This window comes from Castanea sativa, chromosome 1, assembly GCF_040712315.1.
Source record: "Castanea sativa cultivar Marrone di Chiusa Pesio chromosome 1, ASM4071231v1".
In the NCBI taxonomy this organism is placed as follows: domain Eukaryota; kingdom Viridiplantae; phylum Streptophyta; class Magnoliopsida; order Fagales; family Fagaceae; genus Castanea; species Castanea sativa.
In genome coordinates, this window is record NC_134013.1 from 175,691 (window position 1) to 195,383 (window position 19,693).

Below are 19,693 nucleotides of genomic sequence, written 5' to 3' on the forward strand. Positions count from 1 at the left end.
AATCCAATCCAAAAAATAGGGAAGTTACGAAACAGGCCCAGCCCAATCTTCCCCGAGAACAAGCCATATGCCTCATTTGCCAAGGAGGATCGGAGACCATACTGCATGCTCTCCGTGACTGCCCTTAGATTAAGCATGTGTGGAATCAGCTAGGGACTATGTTCTCAAATCAAGCCTTTTGGAGAAACAATTTGCAGTAATGGCTATCATCTAATAGTAGAGAAAGTTGCAGCTTAATTGCTACAAACCCCCCCATGGAAAATTGTCTTCTTGATTGCTGTGTGGAACATTTGGAAAAATAGAAATAAATTTGTTTTTAGTAGGAAAAGCAAGAACCCGAACTTGGCTGGGGAGATATTAAACCAAGCTATGTAGTTCATTCACTATGTATCTTTCCCTAAAGCCCCAACTCGAAAAGTGATTAAAAGAATTTGTTGGGAGAGACCGCTAGAAGGTTGGAGGAAACTTAATACAAATTACTCAGCTAATGATGACTCCGGATTAGCTGGCTGCAGAAGGGTGTTTAGAGATAATTGTGGTCATTAGATTAAAGGTTTTAGTAAAAGAATTGGGATTACAAGCAGCTTTGTTGCTGAATTGTGGGGACTTAGGGACTCATGCTGTGTTGCAGCCTAAATATATCGTCCTTTGTTGTTGAATTAGATGCCAAAGCTACTATGGATGTCCTAGGCTACTCTTCTTATGCTAACAATATTATCTCTCCTATCTTGTATGATTGTAGGCTGTGGCTTCTCGCATTCAGCAAATTCAGATTAAGCATTGCTTCCGCCAAGCAAACCACTGTGCTGATAGTCTTGCTAGGATGAGTTTCAATCAAGTTGTTGATTTTTCTTCTTTTGATAGTCCACCTATGGACATAGTCAATGTTTTTGAGAATGACCTCAATGGGATGTCCTTTAACAGGATATGTCTGAACCTCTTGGCTTTCTTTAGTTGTTAATGAATCATCTTTCCAAAAAAATAAATAAATAAATACACTTCCATCTAATGAGAAAAATGCTACACAGCTGAATTTTAAAAAGAGAACTTAAAGCACAGCATCTAAATATTGTACCTAAGTTTTATCCTATTTAAATATATATATATATATATATATATATATATATATATATATATATGCAATATAAAGCTTGGAAATTTTCCAACTTATTAATAATACACAAAAGTACAACACAAGCCCAAAATGCAAGCTCCAAATCACCGACTACAACCACACAATATTCTCCGAAGTGTTTATGCAAACAGAGTCATGAAATAAAATGCTGACATTTTTATTGCACTAACATTTTCTAACTGAAATTCCTCCCACGCATCACAACAGTCCTCTAGAATTCCTTTCTCCAGTCACTAAGAATTTAGCCTTTTAACATCTACCAATTGGTAAAGATCACCTCGTCGTTGCTTTAACAAGGGGAGACTTGTCCTGAGTATTTTGATCACAGAATTAGGATAAACATTCAGTAATTATAAATTTGAAAAAAAAAAAATCCACATGAAAGAGAGACGTTATATTAGATCAGAAGGAACATAACCTCCGGAGCTCAAGTAATGAATAATCAATCTCTGCCAAGATTATAGCCTCCTCGTGTTCAGTAGTTGCCAGGACTTCTCCAAACTGTCACGGTTATTCGTTTTTTGTAAGTATTTATGTGGTAATTGTAATATACTACAAAGTTACAAGTGAAAAAATCTCCACTCAGTTTACAATCGAGAAGTGTGAAATAAACTTTGAAGCGATCATTTTGAACTTCTCATGCAGTACATATCAATCTGTCAAGGAATGACTGTTGTCCAAAAGAGAGACAAAATATCCACTTACTGGTCCAACAAGAGTGGAGTGGCCCCAAGCCACATAACCAGCCCCAGCCTCTCGAGCAGGTGAACAAGTTGCTACATATAACTGTCATAAAATTTTCAACAGAAACAAGCAACCTTGACATCAGTTTATACAGAGAAACCTCACTCATTTAAAAGAATAGTAGACATTATTAACAATGAAAAAAAAAAACATTTTTGCAATCTATATGTCTTCCAAGAGATAACCATTCATTTGATTAAAACATGGATCAGTAAGATGCTTTTTCACACTCTAAAGACATGCTGAATCACGTTTATTGCCCAAGACTCAGCTGTAAAGTTGATGAATAACATGTATTGAGTACTTAATTCTGACCAAATTTCATTTGAAAAATTTCCAATTATGACCAAATTTTAAAGAGGAATGTCTAGGAGGCACAATTATTACCACTAACACTTGAAAAAGCTCCAATCCTAACTATCAGGTGTGGGAACCCTAATCTGCTACCATTGTCTTTATTAATATTCATACTTTCATCTAAACAAGTGATTATCTTTACTAATACATAATCAAACATTCTTGACTCTCTTATATGAGAAGATTAATCATTTACAACATCAGAAAACAAAACATTAAGAAATGCTCATTAAGGATTAGGGTGGCAGACAGGCAGAGTCACGAAAAAAGATGCAAACTTCAGAGCGAGGAATGAAGAAAACAACTAACTTTCTACGTACAAGTAATACAAGCTCTTACAGAATGACAATATTTCGTGGTTTATAATCCAAAACAACCAAATCTTCCACACACTATTAAAACAAATATAAGATAGAAACACAGAAGTTCTGTCAAGTATTATTACAGATTATGATATAATAGCATAAGAAGAGGAACACCAGGACCAGATTTACAACGCTCTATTACTGGTAATTCCTAAGCATAGAATTTATCACAAAAATTCCATTTAAAGCCATGACATGAGCTCCAAAAAATACCTAAAGATACCAACAATGAGACAAATGTAAACCACAAGACTGATCATATACAACAACAACAACAACAAGCCTTAAATCCCAAATTTTGGAGTCAGCTATGGATCCTAAACAGATTAATTAAGGTCAACCACATGTATTCTTTTCCTCTATTCTATTCTATCTAAAGCCATATTCTCTGTTACTCCCTTAATTGATAAGTTATTTTTTATTACTTCTACTAATGTTATATTGGATCTTCCTCTACGTTTTTAAATTTACTCAACTTAGATTGACTCACTCTCACTCTTGCCAGTGCATTAACCGCTCTCCTTTGAACATGGCCAAACCATCTCAAGCAATTTTCTCTAATCTTTTCATCAATAGGAGCCTACCCATATCTTCAAGTAGATTTCCTCATTTTGGATCCTATCTTTTCGTGTATTTCAACTTATCCAACTTAGCATTCTCATTTCGGCTACACTCATTTTATGAATATATTATTTCTTAATAACCCAACATTCGGTACCATAGAGCATAGCTGGTCGTATAGTAATCTTATAAAATTTTCCCATTAACACAATGCTCATCATACACAATAAGAAAAATGAATTTTTGTTAGCATACCTGATTATCTACAGCCCTGCACATGGAAAATGATCAACATATTAATAGAAGAATGATGAAATTATCATCTAAAGCTACAAATAGCATAAATGACAATTTTATACATAAAATTACAGGAGATTGCTGAATAATCAATGAGGGGAATGGACAAAGGGGGTACATTAAAAGGAGATTGAACAAAGTCCAAGAACACAAGTAAATATATTTTCCCTTCTGTTAAAATATATATATATATATATATATTTCCTACTTCACTAATTTAAAGTTGCCCTCTCAAAAAATATTTCCCACATTTTTCCCAGCCTACAAATTGTTTGAAAACTATATATATAAAGATCAAGTTCCACTGTAGACATCACTGGAAAATCCCACTGGTTTTGCACATTAATTAGTAACTTGAAAGTATTGTTGTAGGTATAAGATCAGATAAACCCCAAGGGATTGGCCTAGTGATTCCTAAGGCCTCATGAGATCCATAAGGTCTTGAATTCAAATTCTCTGACCAACATCTTGGGGCCCCTCCCAAGAGATTCTTTCTTGTAATTTCTTGGTGTGTGTGAGACAGGGGACCGTACAAACCCAAGGGAAAGTCAGGTGCTCAAAAAGCTCTAGGCACCCTCATAAGCAAGCAGAAAAAAATAAAAAATAAAAAAGGGTATAATATCAAATAAGTGCCAACTGGGCCATTGAGAAAGAGCCTGGAGATATCAAACTATCATGATGATTACAACACACAACATTTTGAGGAATATAAATTCTACCATAAGTGAAATTTGTTGCTACCTTGCCCTCTGCAATAACTCCCAATGCAATGGTCCAGTAGTCATGTTAAATGCCCCAGGATAGCATAGCAAGTGAGCCCCTGATGTAAAAACTTGAATCTGTTAATGTTTAGTACCTTATATTAAGAAGACGATCAACATGCGCAATGACATACAAACTAGACAATTACTACGATGAAAGGGGGATATAATTTCAAAATCTGCTGAGGCACCAATAGCGAGGTCATGAAGACAAAGAGACTATTACAAGTTTCTAATATATCAGAAGAATCACTAAAACAGCAACAAAAAGAAAAAAAAAAGAGGACTGCATGCTGTACAAGTAAACCATTTTTGTATTTAATCTACTACAATATTGATATTAGAATGCTTATGAGACTGAAAATTTTTATGCTAGGAAGAGTACTGACTGGTAAAAAACAGTATTTGCAATGATAAATCACAACTTAAAGAACACAGTAATGAACAAAAGAGAAATAAGGATAATAGAAGCCAAACAAAGAAACTATAAAAAGTACGCACTTATATCACAATCTTACAGGAGAAGCTCCAACGTTGTATAAACTCTTTCACACAATTATTCTAATGACTAGAAACATTTTTTCAATGATTTTTGAAAAATGCAATCATGGAACTTGAAATTGTGAAGCAAAGAAGAATACTCGTAGCTGATCCTGTGTAGTTGGGATTAGGACTGTACTGTGTTGAATATAAAATCTAGAAATATCATCTTTTTGCACATATGAATAATTTATAAAACAACAACCAAATCTTAGTCCCAAAGCTTTGAGGTCAGCTATGGATCCTTCCATACTAATCAAAGGTCAACCACAAGTACTCTTTACCGCGATTCTATCCTATCCAAAATCATATTGTCTGTCACATTTTTTTATTATTATTAGTAAGTTACACATGCAGCCCATAGATCTTGAACCCACAATCACACCCTCCACCTAAGACTTACATGGGGAGGAGGAGCCAACACAGCTAAAGCTCATTGGCCTTTCTCACATTTTTAACTGACATGTCATTTTTTTACTACTTCTACTGATGTTATTTTAGGTCTTTCTTTGTCCTTTTTTTTCCCTAGACTTCAATCAACTCACTCTTCCTCACCAGTGCTTTAATCGCTCTCCCCTGCACATAACCTAACCATCTTAAGCAACTCCTTGTATATTTTCACTAATAGAGACCACTCTTATCTTTTTTCTTCTTTTTTTTTTATAAGTAATAAAAATATATTAAAAAGAAGAAGGGAATCACCTGAGTATACCGGAGTATACATCAAGGATAAAAACAAATCAAGTGCATAAAGTGCAAAAGTCCATGAAACCATGGACCGAAGAAAAAGAACGAAAGCCTAACACTACAACCCAATTCAAAAGAGTTTTAAGGAAGAAGAGTTTAAGAGTTTAAGAGCTAAAACTAGTCTCTCTAAATCCTCAAAATGCCTGTTATTCCTCTCCCGCCAAACCACATCAAACAAATGGAGTACAGCCATCCAAATAGCAGCATTCCGATGCCTCCCAAACTTTCCTTGCCGACAAGCCAACAGCTCCAACACTATTTTCGACATAACCCAGTGAGTGTCAAACAAAGTATACACCATAGACCACAAATCAAAAGCAATAGGGCAATGGATAAGGAGGTTGTCTACTGATTCCTCATTTCTTTTACACATACTACACCAATCCAAAATCAAAATCTTCCATTTCCTAAGATTATCAGTAGTCAAAATATTCCCCGAAGCTGTAGTCCAAACAAAAAAAACAACTCTAGAAGGGACCTTAGACTTCTAAACAATCTTCCAAGTGAAAGATTGATAGAAACTTTTTGTTAGGACCTAATAATAAGAACGACCAGCAAAACCTCTTCCCATAGCAAATTTCCAACACATCTTATCATCCCTAACTCCTCTCAAAAAAGCTCCATAAATTGTAGACATTAAACTGTAAAAGGATTCCAATTCCCAATCTTCACTATATCTTCTGAAATTTAGATCCCAGAAAAGAACACCATTTGGGAACTTCATCAACTCAGCCACATAGGCCTCCTTATTTCGACTTAAAGAAAAATGTCTCGGATAGCACACACACAAAGAAGTGTCCCCACACCAAATGTCTTGCCAAAATCTAACACTAAACCCAACCTCAAATTGGACGCGACGAACAAAAGATGGCCAACCACGGCTAATAGACTTCCACAAACTCACTCCATAAGAGCCAATAATGGGAAGAGAGCACCAACCTCCTCCTTCACAACCATACTTTGCCCCTATCACTCTCCTCCACAAGGCCTGTCACTCATTCCCAAACTCCATGACCATTTTCCAAACAAAACTTTATTAAAACTTCTCAAACTTCTAATAGCTAAACCTCCAGGATAAAGAGGAGCATAAATCGTAGCCCATTTCACTAGGTGAGTTTTTTTAACATCCCCCATACCACTCTAGAGAAAATTTCATTGAAGTTGCTCAATATGGTTTGCAACCTCCACCAGGATAGGAAAAAGAGAGAGAAAATAAGTTGGAAGATTGGACAAAGTACTCTTAATAAAAGTAACTTTACCTCCTTTTGAGAGATACAGTTGTTTCCAACCTACTAACCTCCTCTCCATCTTCTTAATAATTGGATTCCAAATAAAACTATCTCTAACATTAGCACCCAACGAAAGACCTAAATATTTCATCGAGAAGCTAGCACATCCACCATATCTGCTATATTTGAAACCACACCCGCAAGGACCAATTCAAACTTACCCATATTAATTTTCAAACCAAAACAACTTCCAGCACCAGTTGGAGAAACAGAATCTAACCAAGATCAACATCACATAAAACCAAGGTATCATCAGCGAAGAGAAGATGGGTCACTTACAAGGAGTTACCTGTGGGACCCACTCTAATACCAGACATGAGCCCATCCCTTACTACCTTATCCAACATTTTACTAAAAGCATCCATAACAATGATAAAAAAAATAAAGGAGATAATGGATCACCCTGTCTTATACCTCTAGAACTTTCAAAGAATCCACATGAAATTCTATTAATGAGAATGGAGAGTTAAACAGTAGAGATGCAAAAGAAAACCCGTCTTCTCCATTTTTCAGGAAAACCACAACGATCCAACATATAAATGAGGAAGTCCCAATTCACATGATCATGTGCCTTCTCTACATCCAGCTTACACAACACCCCAGGAACTCCTGATTTCAGCCTACTATCCACTCTTATCTTTAAGTGACCGTCTTCATTTTATATCCTATCTATTCTTGTATTTTCACTTATCCATCTTAACATTCTCATCACACAATACTTATAGCATAAATAGACTTATAAAAGCCTAATAAAATTTCCTCTATAACTTAATAGGTATTCTACGATCACACAACACTTTTGATACGCTTCAAAGGTCAACCACATGTACTCTTTTCCACGATTCTATCCTATCCAAAATCATATTGTCAGTCACATTTTTATTTTTTTATTAGTAAGTTACACCTGCACCCCATAGATCTTGAACCCACAATCACACCCTCCACCTAAGACTTACATGGGGAGGATGAGCCAATACAGCTAAAGCTCATAGGCCTTTATCACATTTTTAACTGACATGTCATTTTTTTACTGCTTCTATTGATGTTATTTTAGGTCTTTCTTAGTCTTTTTTTTTCCCTAGACTTCAATCAACTCACTCTTCCTCACCAGTGCTTTAATCGCTCTCCTCTGCACATAACCTAACCATCTCAAGCAACTCCCTGTATATTTTCATTAATAGAGACCACTCTTATCTTCTTTCTTTTTCTTTTTTGAAAAGTAATAAAAATATATTAAAAAGAAGAAGGGTGTCACCTGAGTATACAGGAAGTATACATCAAGGACAAAAACAAATCAAGTGCATAAAGTACAAAAGTCCATGAAACCATGGACCGAAGAAAAAGAACGAAAGCCTAACACTGCAACCCAATCCAAAAGAGTCTTAAGGAAGAAGAGTTTAAGATCTGAAACTCATCTCTCTAAATCCTCAAAATGCCGGTCATTCCTCTCCCGCCAAATGCACCACATCAAACAATGAGGCACAGTAATCCAAATAGCAGCATTCCGATGCCTCCCAAACAGTGTTGGTAAAAAGCGAGAGGCGCACTTAAGCGCAAGACCTCTTGAGGCCTAGGCACAAAGCACGAAGCGCAAAGCGCAAGCGCGCACGCGCCTAATTGAAGTGAAGCGCACATTTAAAAATAATAATTTAATAAATTTAAAATAATTATTAATGAGAAATGCAACAATTAAATGATCAAATTATCATAGAAATTGAAATAAAAGATCTTATATAATTCATATAACATTTAGATAAGCCCTACTTTTGCAATTTTAACACAAGAATTGCAAATCAAGTTTTTTTTTTTTTTTGGATAAGCTACATATGAGTACTTCCATGTAATATCGTTTCTTAAATCTCCAATATCCATAGTGCCATGCCCTATGACTAATTAGTAATATTAGTTAAGAATTTAATCACTTGTAACTCTATAGGAATTAGTCTGCTATGTTCAACATCAACCACTAAAGTAACTAAACAATTACCACAAATATGTTATATCGTACTTTTTTTTTTCCATGAATGAGCTAAGAATATGAGGACATAGCAACATGGTAATTGGTACCAAGCAGATATCCAAAAGGGAAAAAATATAATAAGAAGAAGAAGCTGGGTGGGTTACTGTTTCAAGGAGAAAAATCAAGAAAAAATAAAAATAAAAATAGGGAAAAACTGGGAGGTTGTGGGTTGGGTTTTAGCCTTTTAGGACAAGTTATACTCAAAATATCTTTTTTAGATAAGTAAGTTACACTAAAATCACGTCAAATCGATGGTTTATATCAATAATGTCAAGATTCTAAAGTTTTATTTCAGTTTTGATTTATTTTTTTGAAAAATATAAAAAACCGCCAAAAAGCAAGCTTTGAGCTTTTTGAAAGAGTGCAAAAAAGCGCACCTAAAGCACACTTCTTTGAATGAGTCTAGCTTTTGAGGCAAAAAGCATTGGAGCCTTGGGGCTTCGAGCTTTGAGCTTAAGCGCGCTTTAGGTTTTGATGGCTCGGCACTACTGTATCCCATCTATGAAGCTTTGCCTGCAAAGTTCAATCTGTTTTTGGACTTGAATCTCAAGTTGAGTGTTTAGACATGTCTTAAAAGGCTTTCACTAAATTCTATAATATTTTTTCTTTGGTAGACTGCATTGGAGTGGTCTTAGGACTAAAACTACATGAACACTCATCTTGTCTTTTTCAAATAGTGCAACTGAAGGTCTATTCCCTTGCCTCATATTGTCTCTTCAATCTAGAAAATTTTCAAAATGAAATTGGGGTAAATATTCTTTCTTAAAGAATTAGAATAATATTCATCTCGAAAATTTTAATTTCATCTGTTACCAATCAGTAATGGCAGGTTCATAGCGAAGGTTCTCGACATCATTTGAATAATCCCTAGCTGTACCAACAAGCCTCATTAGTGCCATGGCATCAACCAAATAAGAAGCAACACACAGGTCAATCACTATTTCAACACAAATAGAGGGTCTGAAGTGTTAACACAGGCTGAAACACATGTTAGGAAATAAGACAATCTCTTGCATGCCTAGATATCAAAGACTACTCAGGCCTCCTTTCTTCTGCAAAAATTCCAAAGTCAATTTAGAGAGACAATCAAGGCCACAATCAGGGGCAATCCAGCAACGATCGCAAACATCCTCGAGGAAACCGAGGGCTCATTTTTAGTGCAATTGAAGTTTTTTTTCTTGGTTTGGCAATGATAAATTGACTCTGTAGTGAACTCCTAGTGATGCAGCATGTAGGACTGACGATGAAACCGTTGAGGTACTCAGGATTGTGCACCAAGATTATCTTGCAACGATTAATCACAGTGGAGATCTTTTGGAGGCTGGATAACGTGTCAGAGATCTTGTGGTCTCAAAATCAGGATTTGTGGTGGCTGCTGACTAGGCCTTGGTTTGTCTGAGCAAGGCTGTATTTAGTAGCACGGGGAAGGGGACTAGAGTTGGGGTAGGGGGAATAATATGGATCATGTGGTTTCGGAATACAGCAGGATGGATTATTCAGGTTGTCAGTCAATTGAGTTTGTTGGCTTGGCGGCGATGGCTTTTGATGGGTAGGAAAGTATGACGGACAAGGAATTTTTTATCGGCCGGTGGCTAATACTAACTTTTGTCATAGGACAAAACCAAAACAATGCAACAATATATTGAAGAACTGAAAATTAATGGATAGGCTAGCAACCTAAGAGCCAGCACCAAGCAAGAGAGAACCTTTATGAGTCAATACCGGACCATAGGAAGAATTCCAAGAGAAGTCTTATTATCAATAAAGTTTTCATCTGTTCTTATCTCCATAGGAGTACAATGTGCTTATACAGACCACTACAAATAAACCCTAATTTTAATTACAAAAGTCTCTTTTTTCCATTTCTCCTATCATATCAAGTTTATAAATATTATTTACTCCATCTTTTGTCCTTAACTTACTATATAATTTATCATAAGCCTTAAGAGACTTTTAGCTTCTAGTGTTTCCAATGAAGACGCCCCAGGTTGAAATACCCCCACCCCCAACTATTGATTTATAAAAAAATAATAATAATAATAATTATAAGCCTTAAACTATCCTCTTGGACAAAGTTTTTTTTGCTTCCCATTCACCACTTTATAAAGCAACATTGTCTCTACATCTAGTTACTCTCTCTCAGTCATTTGCCCGCATCCTTTAGACTCCCCAAGTATTTCTTTACAGTGTTTGTTAATATCCATACATCATTGCAAACTCTAGAATAGCATCTCTTGATTCACTTCTTACTTCATACCAATGGCATACATGAACTCTTTGAAAACCCTCCACTATAGTTTCCAACATTACCATTCAAGTCTCTTCTAATAAAAATATTTTCCCTATTTGGTACCCCTTGAATCAATTCATCAATGTCCTCCCAAAATTTATAAAATACCATAATTACCAAAATTCTATTTGGCTACTAGTCATTAATAACATCCACCAGTGTAGCAAGATTTTAACTTTTCACATGTCAAAGGGAGGAACAAACAAACCTCTTGCTGCATATATCATTGCCAGTTCCTGAAACCGAAGGTCATAACAGATGCCTATACCAATTCGCCCAACTTCTGCATGAACGAATAACAAATAATGGTTACATTGATTCAAAAATAAATGAGAAATTCCAGAACAATATATAAGAGGCAAAGGAAAAGAATGAATGTACAGAAAAGGCCCATCATAAAAAGATGGTAAGATAAGAATTGTTAATGCGAGAAGAGAAAAGACGACTTTGTGAGCCGCTTTAATATAATCATTTATCTTTTTTTTCCCATTTACAACTAAAGTAATTCTCTAATATACCCGTAGATTATATGAGTTGCCAACAAATTGTCTAGACAGAACTCATAGTGCATGAAGATTGTATTACACCAACCAACCTACGATTAAGTCAAAAACCCAAGAATAAGTAACAGGGTAGTTAATTAGGTCAGTAATATTTAATTTTATGTTTTAGTTGGTTTTTTCTTAAAGTAAAGTGTATTTTTGTAATTCTATAATTATACATTATATTTATGGGTCATAGTTAAAGGATGTAATTGGTTCAGTGTGATCGGTATGGAGGGGATAAGAAATTTAAGATTAGAAGGAGAGTATCCTTTTTCCCATTTCCTTCTCTCTTTTTCTTTTCCCTCGGGTGTATTGTCGCATGCATTGTTAACAGTTCATGGGTACTGTTCATACCTTGTGGACAGATATGATCTCATTTTCTTTCCTCTTTTGCAGCCCTAAATCAAATTTTTTCCCTCCACTACCAAAACTCTAGCCATTCTTGAACCCCACCCCTTCTTTCTAAAGTTCTAAACCTAGATTCACAAATTTTCCCAAGCCAACCACAAACACACGTAGACAGATTCGCCAATTTGTCCCTCCTGAAAACACCCCACATTGAGTAATTTGATTAGTAAATTATGCATGAAAGAAGATGACCTGAAGGATAATTCAGATAATCCATCCTTTTCAAATGCATTTAGATATCAAGAAACTTGAGAAGCATGTGACATTATAAAGAGCTTTTCTCTAGGTCACCATAATAATTATCATTATAAACAAACCTGTATCCACAATGGTAGGAGTCTCCCCTGCCGTGAGAGTCTTTGACTCCATAAAGGTAATCTTCCCAGGAATGTCAATATCGAAGAGATGTATCTGAAGCCAGACAGGTACATCAGAAATTATGTAGAAACCAACAAAAATGAATTATGCGGTATGAAGCCTACATACATATCTACAAGTTTAGTTTATAATAGTCAAGACGTATACAGATGCGAATATTCGGTTTGTCAATACTTAATATTAGACATGTAATAGAAAAAAACTTGAAACCACATTTTATCTTAACACAAAGTAGCAAAGATAATGTAAGGTAGGTCAGTATAATTTATGTAACTTTCTTTGTAATTGTGGTGGCCATGGCAGTTGTTGTGTAACATGAAAGTCATTTGACATCAGAATCCTTAAAAAGGGGTAGACAGTGAATGTATGACCATCTAAGTCTGCAATATCCACAACAAGAAGAGCATATAACTCACACACTAACACAGAGCAATAGAAATTGAAAGGAAAGTAGTAACACCTTGCGGTGCTTAGCTTTGAGGTTTCCATCAGTACCAAAGACGCAACAAGTATTAAAAATTCGATCTCCAGAGCGTTCGGGTATAGAGCCACCAACAATAGTTATGTTGAGATTACGAGAAAGTTGAGAGAGCATGGCTGTGGAAGGAGAAGCATCACCACCTGCATCAATGTCCTCAGCATAGACAGGGAAGCAATCATTTGAATATGGACTATTCCATATTTCCTGAGATGGGAAATAAATAAAACAACATTTTGAGTTTGACTGAAGTAGAAGTAGAGTGAGTAGTTGTTACTGGAAATAGATTTAGAACATGAATTGTAGGTAGCAAGTCTACTACTAGTACTACTGAATTTGAGAGTATTTTGTGTTTTTTTTTTTTTATCAAATAATAAAAAATAAATAAATAAACGAAATTAAAAGAGTTGAGTTGAGTTGAGTTGAGATGGTGATACTGACGGGCAAGAGAACAAGCTTGGCACCCTTAGCGGCAGCCTCCTGGATCTTGCTACGAGCATGGGCGATGTTCCTCTCCTTATCGGGAGTTACCGTTATTTGGCACAACGCAATCATAAACTACACACCATTTATAAACAAAATAAGAAAAAGAAAAAAGCACAAATAAATGAGAGAGAGAGAGAGAGGAATTGGAGTGATTTGCCTTGTCAACAGGGGGAGTGGGCAAAGGAAGAGCAGGAGGGGCCCTTGCTTGTTCGGCCACGGAGGCGGAGGAGGAAGCCATTATCCTTATACTCCTACTGCCACTGCCACTGCCACTGCCACTGCCGTGGAGGATTTGATTTTGATGAGTCAAATTATTATTATTGGTGTTTAGTTTGGGGTAATCTTTTAAAATGGGAAATCTAGATAAGGAAACGGATGATGATGATGAGAAGAAGATCGAGTGAGATATAATAGAGGGACGATGAAATGCTAACGCTGCTTTCATTTCACTTTTGACTTTACCCCCCTCTCCTCTCTTCCCCTCTTACACGCACACTATTCTATAGTCTACGCCATTCATTTCTTTTTCTTTTTCTTTTATCTCCCAATATTTATTTATTTATTTATTATTAAAATGGTAAAATAGAAAAACAACCTTCCCTTCCCATAATGTCATGTCATGTGCTACCAAAATATTTCAAAAATATTCCATAAAATATATATATATATATATATATATATATATATCTCAAAAATACCTAATTTGCTCCTTAAATAAAGTCATAAACTTAACACCATTTTAATAATATATTCCCCTACTCCTTCCTACTCCCTTTTTTTCATTTTTAGCTGTTATTCATTTATCATTACCAACCCAAATGCTCACTGTTAGACGAAACGAAAATCATACTCCTCCTTCTTGTTGAGAACAGTCTCCTTGCGCAAAATTACTTACACCATTCCCATCGCCTAGGACCCCAATAGACAGAGCCCTAAAAATTGCATTGGGTTAATAATTTTTTTTTTTTTTCAAATCCCAGCTTTTCTCATTCTATAGACTATAGAGCATTCTTGCTCAATGAGACAATTAAAATCCAACTCAACTGAAATTATAAATTGTTTTAGGGATAACAAATTTAAAGTGTACCAAATCATTATTGATGATTAATTTTTCATGATGACTTTAGATTTCAATTTTTGTAGGCCATTTGCCCACACAATAAATGTAAAAATAAAAAAAATGAGAATTCATCTTAAAAAAAGAGAGAGAAGATAATGAAAAAACACAAATGAAATATAGTAATTATCATAAAGATGTTCAAACTTGTAATATAACAATGGTTGATTATATAAAAGGAATAACTTCATTTCATTTTTCAAAAAAAGAAAGAATAACTTCATTTTAAAACGCATGTATTTGGCATTACTTACCGAATTTTATGACAATACAAGATAATATTCTTGGCAACTCTAGGAATGCTTTACAAGGTGCTCCTCAACAAGCATAAATTACACAATTTAATAAAAAGAAAATTTTATATATTGACAACAACAACAATTAAAAAACATGCAAATACATAAAATTTACAATTGCCTTCTACGAGTTTTCATATTTTCAAATCGTTGCATAATAGTCTCATTATCAATGCTACAAGCCACATTTTTTTCAATATACACAACCAAGCAATAAAATTATTAATTATTGTTGTTTAGTTGTTTCATTAATTTGTTTGTCTTTTATAAATTATAATTTGTTATATTATTGTTTCATTAATTATAAAATTATTAATTGTTGTTTAGCCTAACATAATTTAATTTGTTTGCCTTTTATAATTTATTGGTTTATTATCTATACTACTATTTAAGGGGTTTCTCCTGTTTGGATTCCTCATTTTTTTTTGTTCAAAAATGCCCCTACAGTCCTATGTTTAAGTAGAGACAAAAATTAAAAGACAATCCGATAGAAATGCAACTCTAACTCCCACTAAAATACTGTCTAAAATATAGGATCATTCTCCTATTAATTTTTAAATTGATTTATTTACTTATAAATTATATTTTTAAAATAAAAATTTTTAAATTGATTTATTATTATCTATACTACTATTTAAGGGGCTTTCCCTATTTGGATTCCTTATTTTTTAGTTCAAAAATGTCTTTACACCTTTATGTTTAAGTAGAGATAAAACTAAAGGACAATTCGGTAAAAATGCAACTCTAACTTCCACAAAAATATTACCTAAAAAATAGGACCACTTTCCTATTAATTTTCAAATTACTTTATCTATTTATAAATAAATTCACAAAATAAAAATTATATATAAAAATAAAAACATAGATTTTTTTTTTTTGCTAAATAAAAGCACTCTCCTCTTAATTTTCAAATTACTTTATCCACTTATAAATTAAATTCACAAAATCAAAATTATATATATATATAATAAAAACACATTTTTTCTCTTTCTTTTTTTTGCTAAAAAAAACCCTCATCACAAGTGCAAAGCGCGTGTGATGAAACTAGTACTAATTTAATTATTGTTGTTTAGCCTAACAATAAACTATATTGCTTTAATAGTTACATTTGTTTGTCATTAATTATACTACTTTAATTTGTTATATTGTTTAGGCCCATGTGCACATTACACTAAAAGCACTAAAAGAGCCACTAAGAGCATCTTCAGCAGTATAGGTAAAGGCAAAATATTCCCTATAATAGATAATGAAACCATAAAAAAGACCTCCAATGGCTTCTCTATACCTGGGTTTTTTTTTTTTTTTTTTGCTCATGAACAGTAGCTCATCAAATCTGACGAGCTACTGTACATTAGCAATCCCATTTCTAGGACTAAATATTACACTGGTGGTATATTATATCAATTCTTTCTCTCTCCTCCACATTTTTTTTTCTCTGAGTCTCTCCGTTGCTTCTTTTTTTTTTTCTCTCATTCTCTTCGTTGCCGTTGCTTCTTTTTTTTCTCTAATTCTCTCCATTGCTTCTTTTTTTCCTCTCATTCTCTCATTCTCTCCGTTGTTTCTTTTTTCCTCTCATTCTTTCCGTGAACAATTATTCTCTATTCTTTTTCTCTTTCTACTACAAAGGGTGATCTGCAAACGATCACAGATCTCTCTCTGGAAGATTAACAATCCTGGATTTCTCTCACAAAAGCTGAAATCAAACTGGTATGCCAACTTCAATCATATTTCTAATTGGCTATTGTTTGAGTTTAGAAAAATAGGTTTCTGGGTATATGATGGGTTTGTCTTCTGTTTGCTATTGATTTGGATTTTGGGGTTTCAAGGGAATATGGTTGATTGTTTATTTCCAAGTTTGGGATTGGGTTCAAATTTAGGTTAATCTTGAAATGAATTTGGATTTCTGTTTGTGTTTGTTCTATAATTTATTGTTCCCCTATTTTTGATTCTTGGTGGATACCGTATATGATGGGTTTGTGTTCTGTTTGCTATTGATTTGGATTTTGGGGTTTCAAGGGAATAGGGTTGATGTGAACAATGGTGTGATTTTTGGTGGATACCGTATATGGTGGATTTGGATTTCTACTAGTGGATACCCTTGTTTACCCTGTTTTTGATTCTTGGTGGATACCTGACATTAGTGTGAACAATGGAAATATTTTTGAAATTTTGATGTGAGATGCTTCAGCATTGTAGTTTATAAACACTTCTTTATGTTGGGTCTTATAGATAAGCTTTTTTTTCCTTTACCTATAAGAGGGACACTGACTTTATAGTGGAAGGATAATTGCATTGCACCAAAGCAATAAGGTAATAAAGAATTTACAAGACACCGACAGTAGGGAATAAACTTTGAGGAAATAATGGTCCAAAGTTTCAATTTGAGAAAGCTTAACCATTAAGTACTTGAGCCAATAGATAAGTGATACCAGGACCTAATTTACCATTGGTTTCTACATGTGTTATGGCATTTTGAGCTCATTATATGATCTGCCTAAAGGGTTTCTACAGGGCGTGAATTCTACCTGAGTATGTTTATTTTAATTTTTTCAAGTTGTGAAATCTGTCTGAGGGGTTTCTTACAGTATTAATATGTGAATTATTGTAACATGCTGCAATGATTGTGTATTTTTTTGGAGGCAGCAACTTGGGAAATTTGTTCCATGGGTCATAATGCAAATTATGCACGTAATATGCTTCTAAATGACTCGGATTTTGATGATGATTTTGAGATAATTGTGCTTCTTGCATTGGAAGAAGAACGATTAGAAAGAGAGGGGGCGTCAACATCACATTGTAGTTCTGCTCCAGGCCGTAGGTTCATCCAACGTGATCATGGGCAAGACCACCAAAGACTTTTTCAAGACTATTTTGCAGAATCACCAGTATATGCTATTAACATATTTCAAAGGAGGTTTCGAATGAGTCGTTCTCTTTTTCTACGTATTAAATCTAATCTAGAAGAGAAAGATGAATATTTTGTTCAAAAAAGAAATGCTGCCGGAGTGCTTGGTTTGTCTTCCCTTCAAAAGATGACTACCGCACTAAGGATGCTTGCGTATGGAGTAGCGGCAGATTTTACGAATGAATATGTGAGAATTGGAGAAAGCACTGCAATAGAGAGTCTCAAAAAATTTGTTAAAGCCATAGTCGATATTTATTCTACAGAGTACTTGAGGTCGCCAAATAGCAATGACATTGCTAGGTTGCTAAGAGTTAATGAAAGTCGTGGATTTTCAGGGTTGCTAGAAAGCATTGACTACATGCACTGGAAATGGAAGAATTGCCCATCGGGTGGAAAGGTCAGTATACTGGTCATTGTCGTGAGCCTACAATTATTTTGGAAACAGTAGCATCATATGATCTTTGGATATGACATGCATTTTTTGGGTTACCTAGGTCTCATAATGACATCAATGTGCTAGACCATTCTTTTATATTTACCAAGCTTGCTCAAGGCCTTGCACCTTCGGTGAATTACTCAATCAATGGTCATGATTATACAATGGGATACTATCTTGCTAATAGTATATATCCTTCATGGTCCACTTTTGTAAAGACAATCCAATCTCCACAAGGTAGAAAGGATAGTCTTTTTGCTACAACTCAAGAGTCAACAAGGAAGGATGTAGAGCGTGCATTTGGAGTGCTTCAAGCACGATTTTGCAATTGTTCATGGGCCTGCACGTCTTTGGAGTACAAAGGCTCTTGATTACATGATGAAGGCATGCATAATATTGCATAACATGATAATTGAAGATGAATGTGATGCCAATGGAGCAAAAGACTTTGATTATGAACAAGTGCCTGAAAGCATCCCTACAACAGTGTCCCAGGAGCCTACAGAAGAATTTAGACAATTTACGGATTTCATTGCAGCCCATGAAAAAATTAGAGATAGAGAAACTCATTCTAAACTCCAATTGGATCTCGTTGAGCACTTGTGGCAACAATATAGCGAGTAGTAGGATCATATAATTTTAAGTTTTATGCTCACATTAATTTTTATGTCTTTAGTCTTTATTGTAACTTGAAATTTCTCTTCATTTATGTTAGTCTTGGTAAATTGAAATTTATCAAATCTATATTAATCTTGAAATTTATCAAGTTTTTTTGAAAAATATGACTATTGAGAAATATTACCATTTGAAAAAATGATCCTTTAAAAAAAGGGTATTGAGAAAATATAATTGATGAAAAATTTGAAAATGTTACGTTGTAAAATTTAAAAATATAGCTGTTAGGAATTTGAAACATAGTTGTTGAGAATGAATAAAGAAAGATTAAAAAAAGAATAAAGAATTAATGAAGAAATAATATTTAAATAAGATAGAGAATGGGATAGAGAATCTGTTGAAAAGTGTATTTAAAAAAGTGGATAGATAATAACTAAATGTCTAATGTGCACATTATTTACACATTTCATATATAGCACAGTAATTAAAGCATTAAAACTGTGTAATGTGCACTTGTACACCTCGCCCACCTACCCCACCCCACCCAACACACAAGCCCACCTCATAATGTCCCTCCTAATCAGAAAATTAATATCCCTCCAACACCAACCAGCACCAACGCCAACGCTACCACACCAACGCCAACGGATAAGATAAACTGATAAAGCCAAATTGTCAAAAACAGACAAAATTTAATAAAGCTTAAGACTAAAGTTCGGCCAATCGAGAGAGAGAGAGAGAGAGAGAGAGAGAGAGAGAGTTACTGAGTTAGTCATATTAAAGAATAGAGAGAGAGAGAGTCATTTCATAATTTTCATTTCAGATAACGAGAGAGTCAGAGAGAAAAAGAGAGAAACTGAGAGAAGTTAGCTTAGAAAAAAAATGAAATACCGTGAGGGAGGGTCGGAGGGAGCAGCCGAGCA

At 34.6% G+C, this 19,693-nt stretch overlaps 1 protein-coding gene and 1 pseudogene across 1 annotated transcript; one reads left to right on the forward strand and one right to left on the reverse strand.

The window, feature by feature from the left end:
- Positions 1 to 1,151: 1,151 nt before the first annotated feature.
- On the reverse strand, positions 1,152 to 13,919 carry LOC142610466 (omega-amidase, chloroplastic). Its single transcript, XM_075782279.1, has 10 exons — positions 13,559 to 13,919; positions 13,357 to 13,473; positions 12,898 to 13,122; positions 12,377 to 12,470; positions 11,315 to 11,389; positions 4,201 to 4,279; positions 3,418 to 3,433; positions 1,841 to 1,921; positions 1,554 to 1,636; positions 1,152 to 1,444 (listed from the first exon to the last, which is right to left on the reverse strand). The coding sequence occupies exons 1-10, from the start codon at positions 13,844 to 13,846 to the stop codon at positions 1,369 to 1,371; spliced, it is 1,134 nt and encodes a 377-aa protein (XP_075638394.1). The 5' UTR covers positions 13,847 to 13,919; the 3' UTR covers positions 1,152 to 1,368.
- Positions 13,920 to 17,477: 3,558 nt separating this feature from the next.
- Positions 17,478 to 18,779, forward strand: LOC142617556 (uncharacterized; annotated as a pseudogene).
- Positions 18,780 to 19,693: the final 914 nt, after the last annotated feature.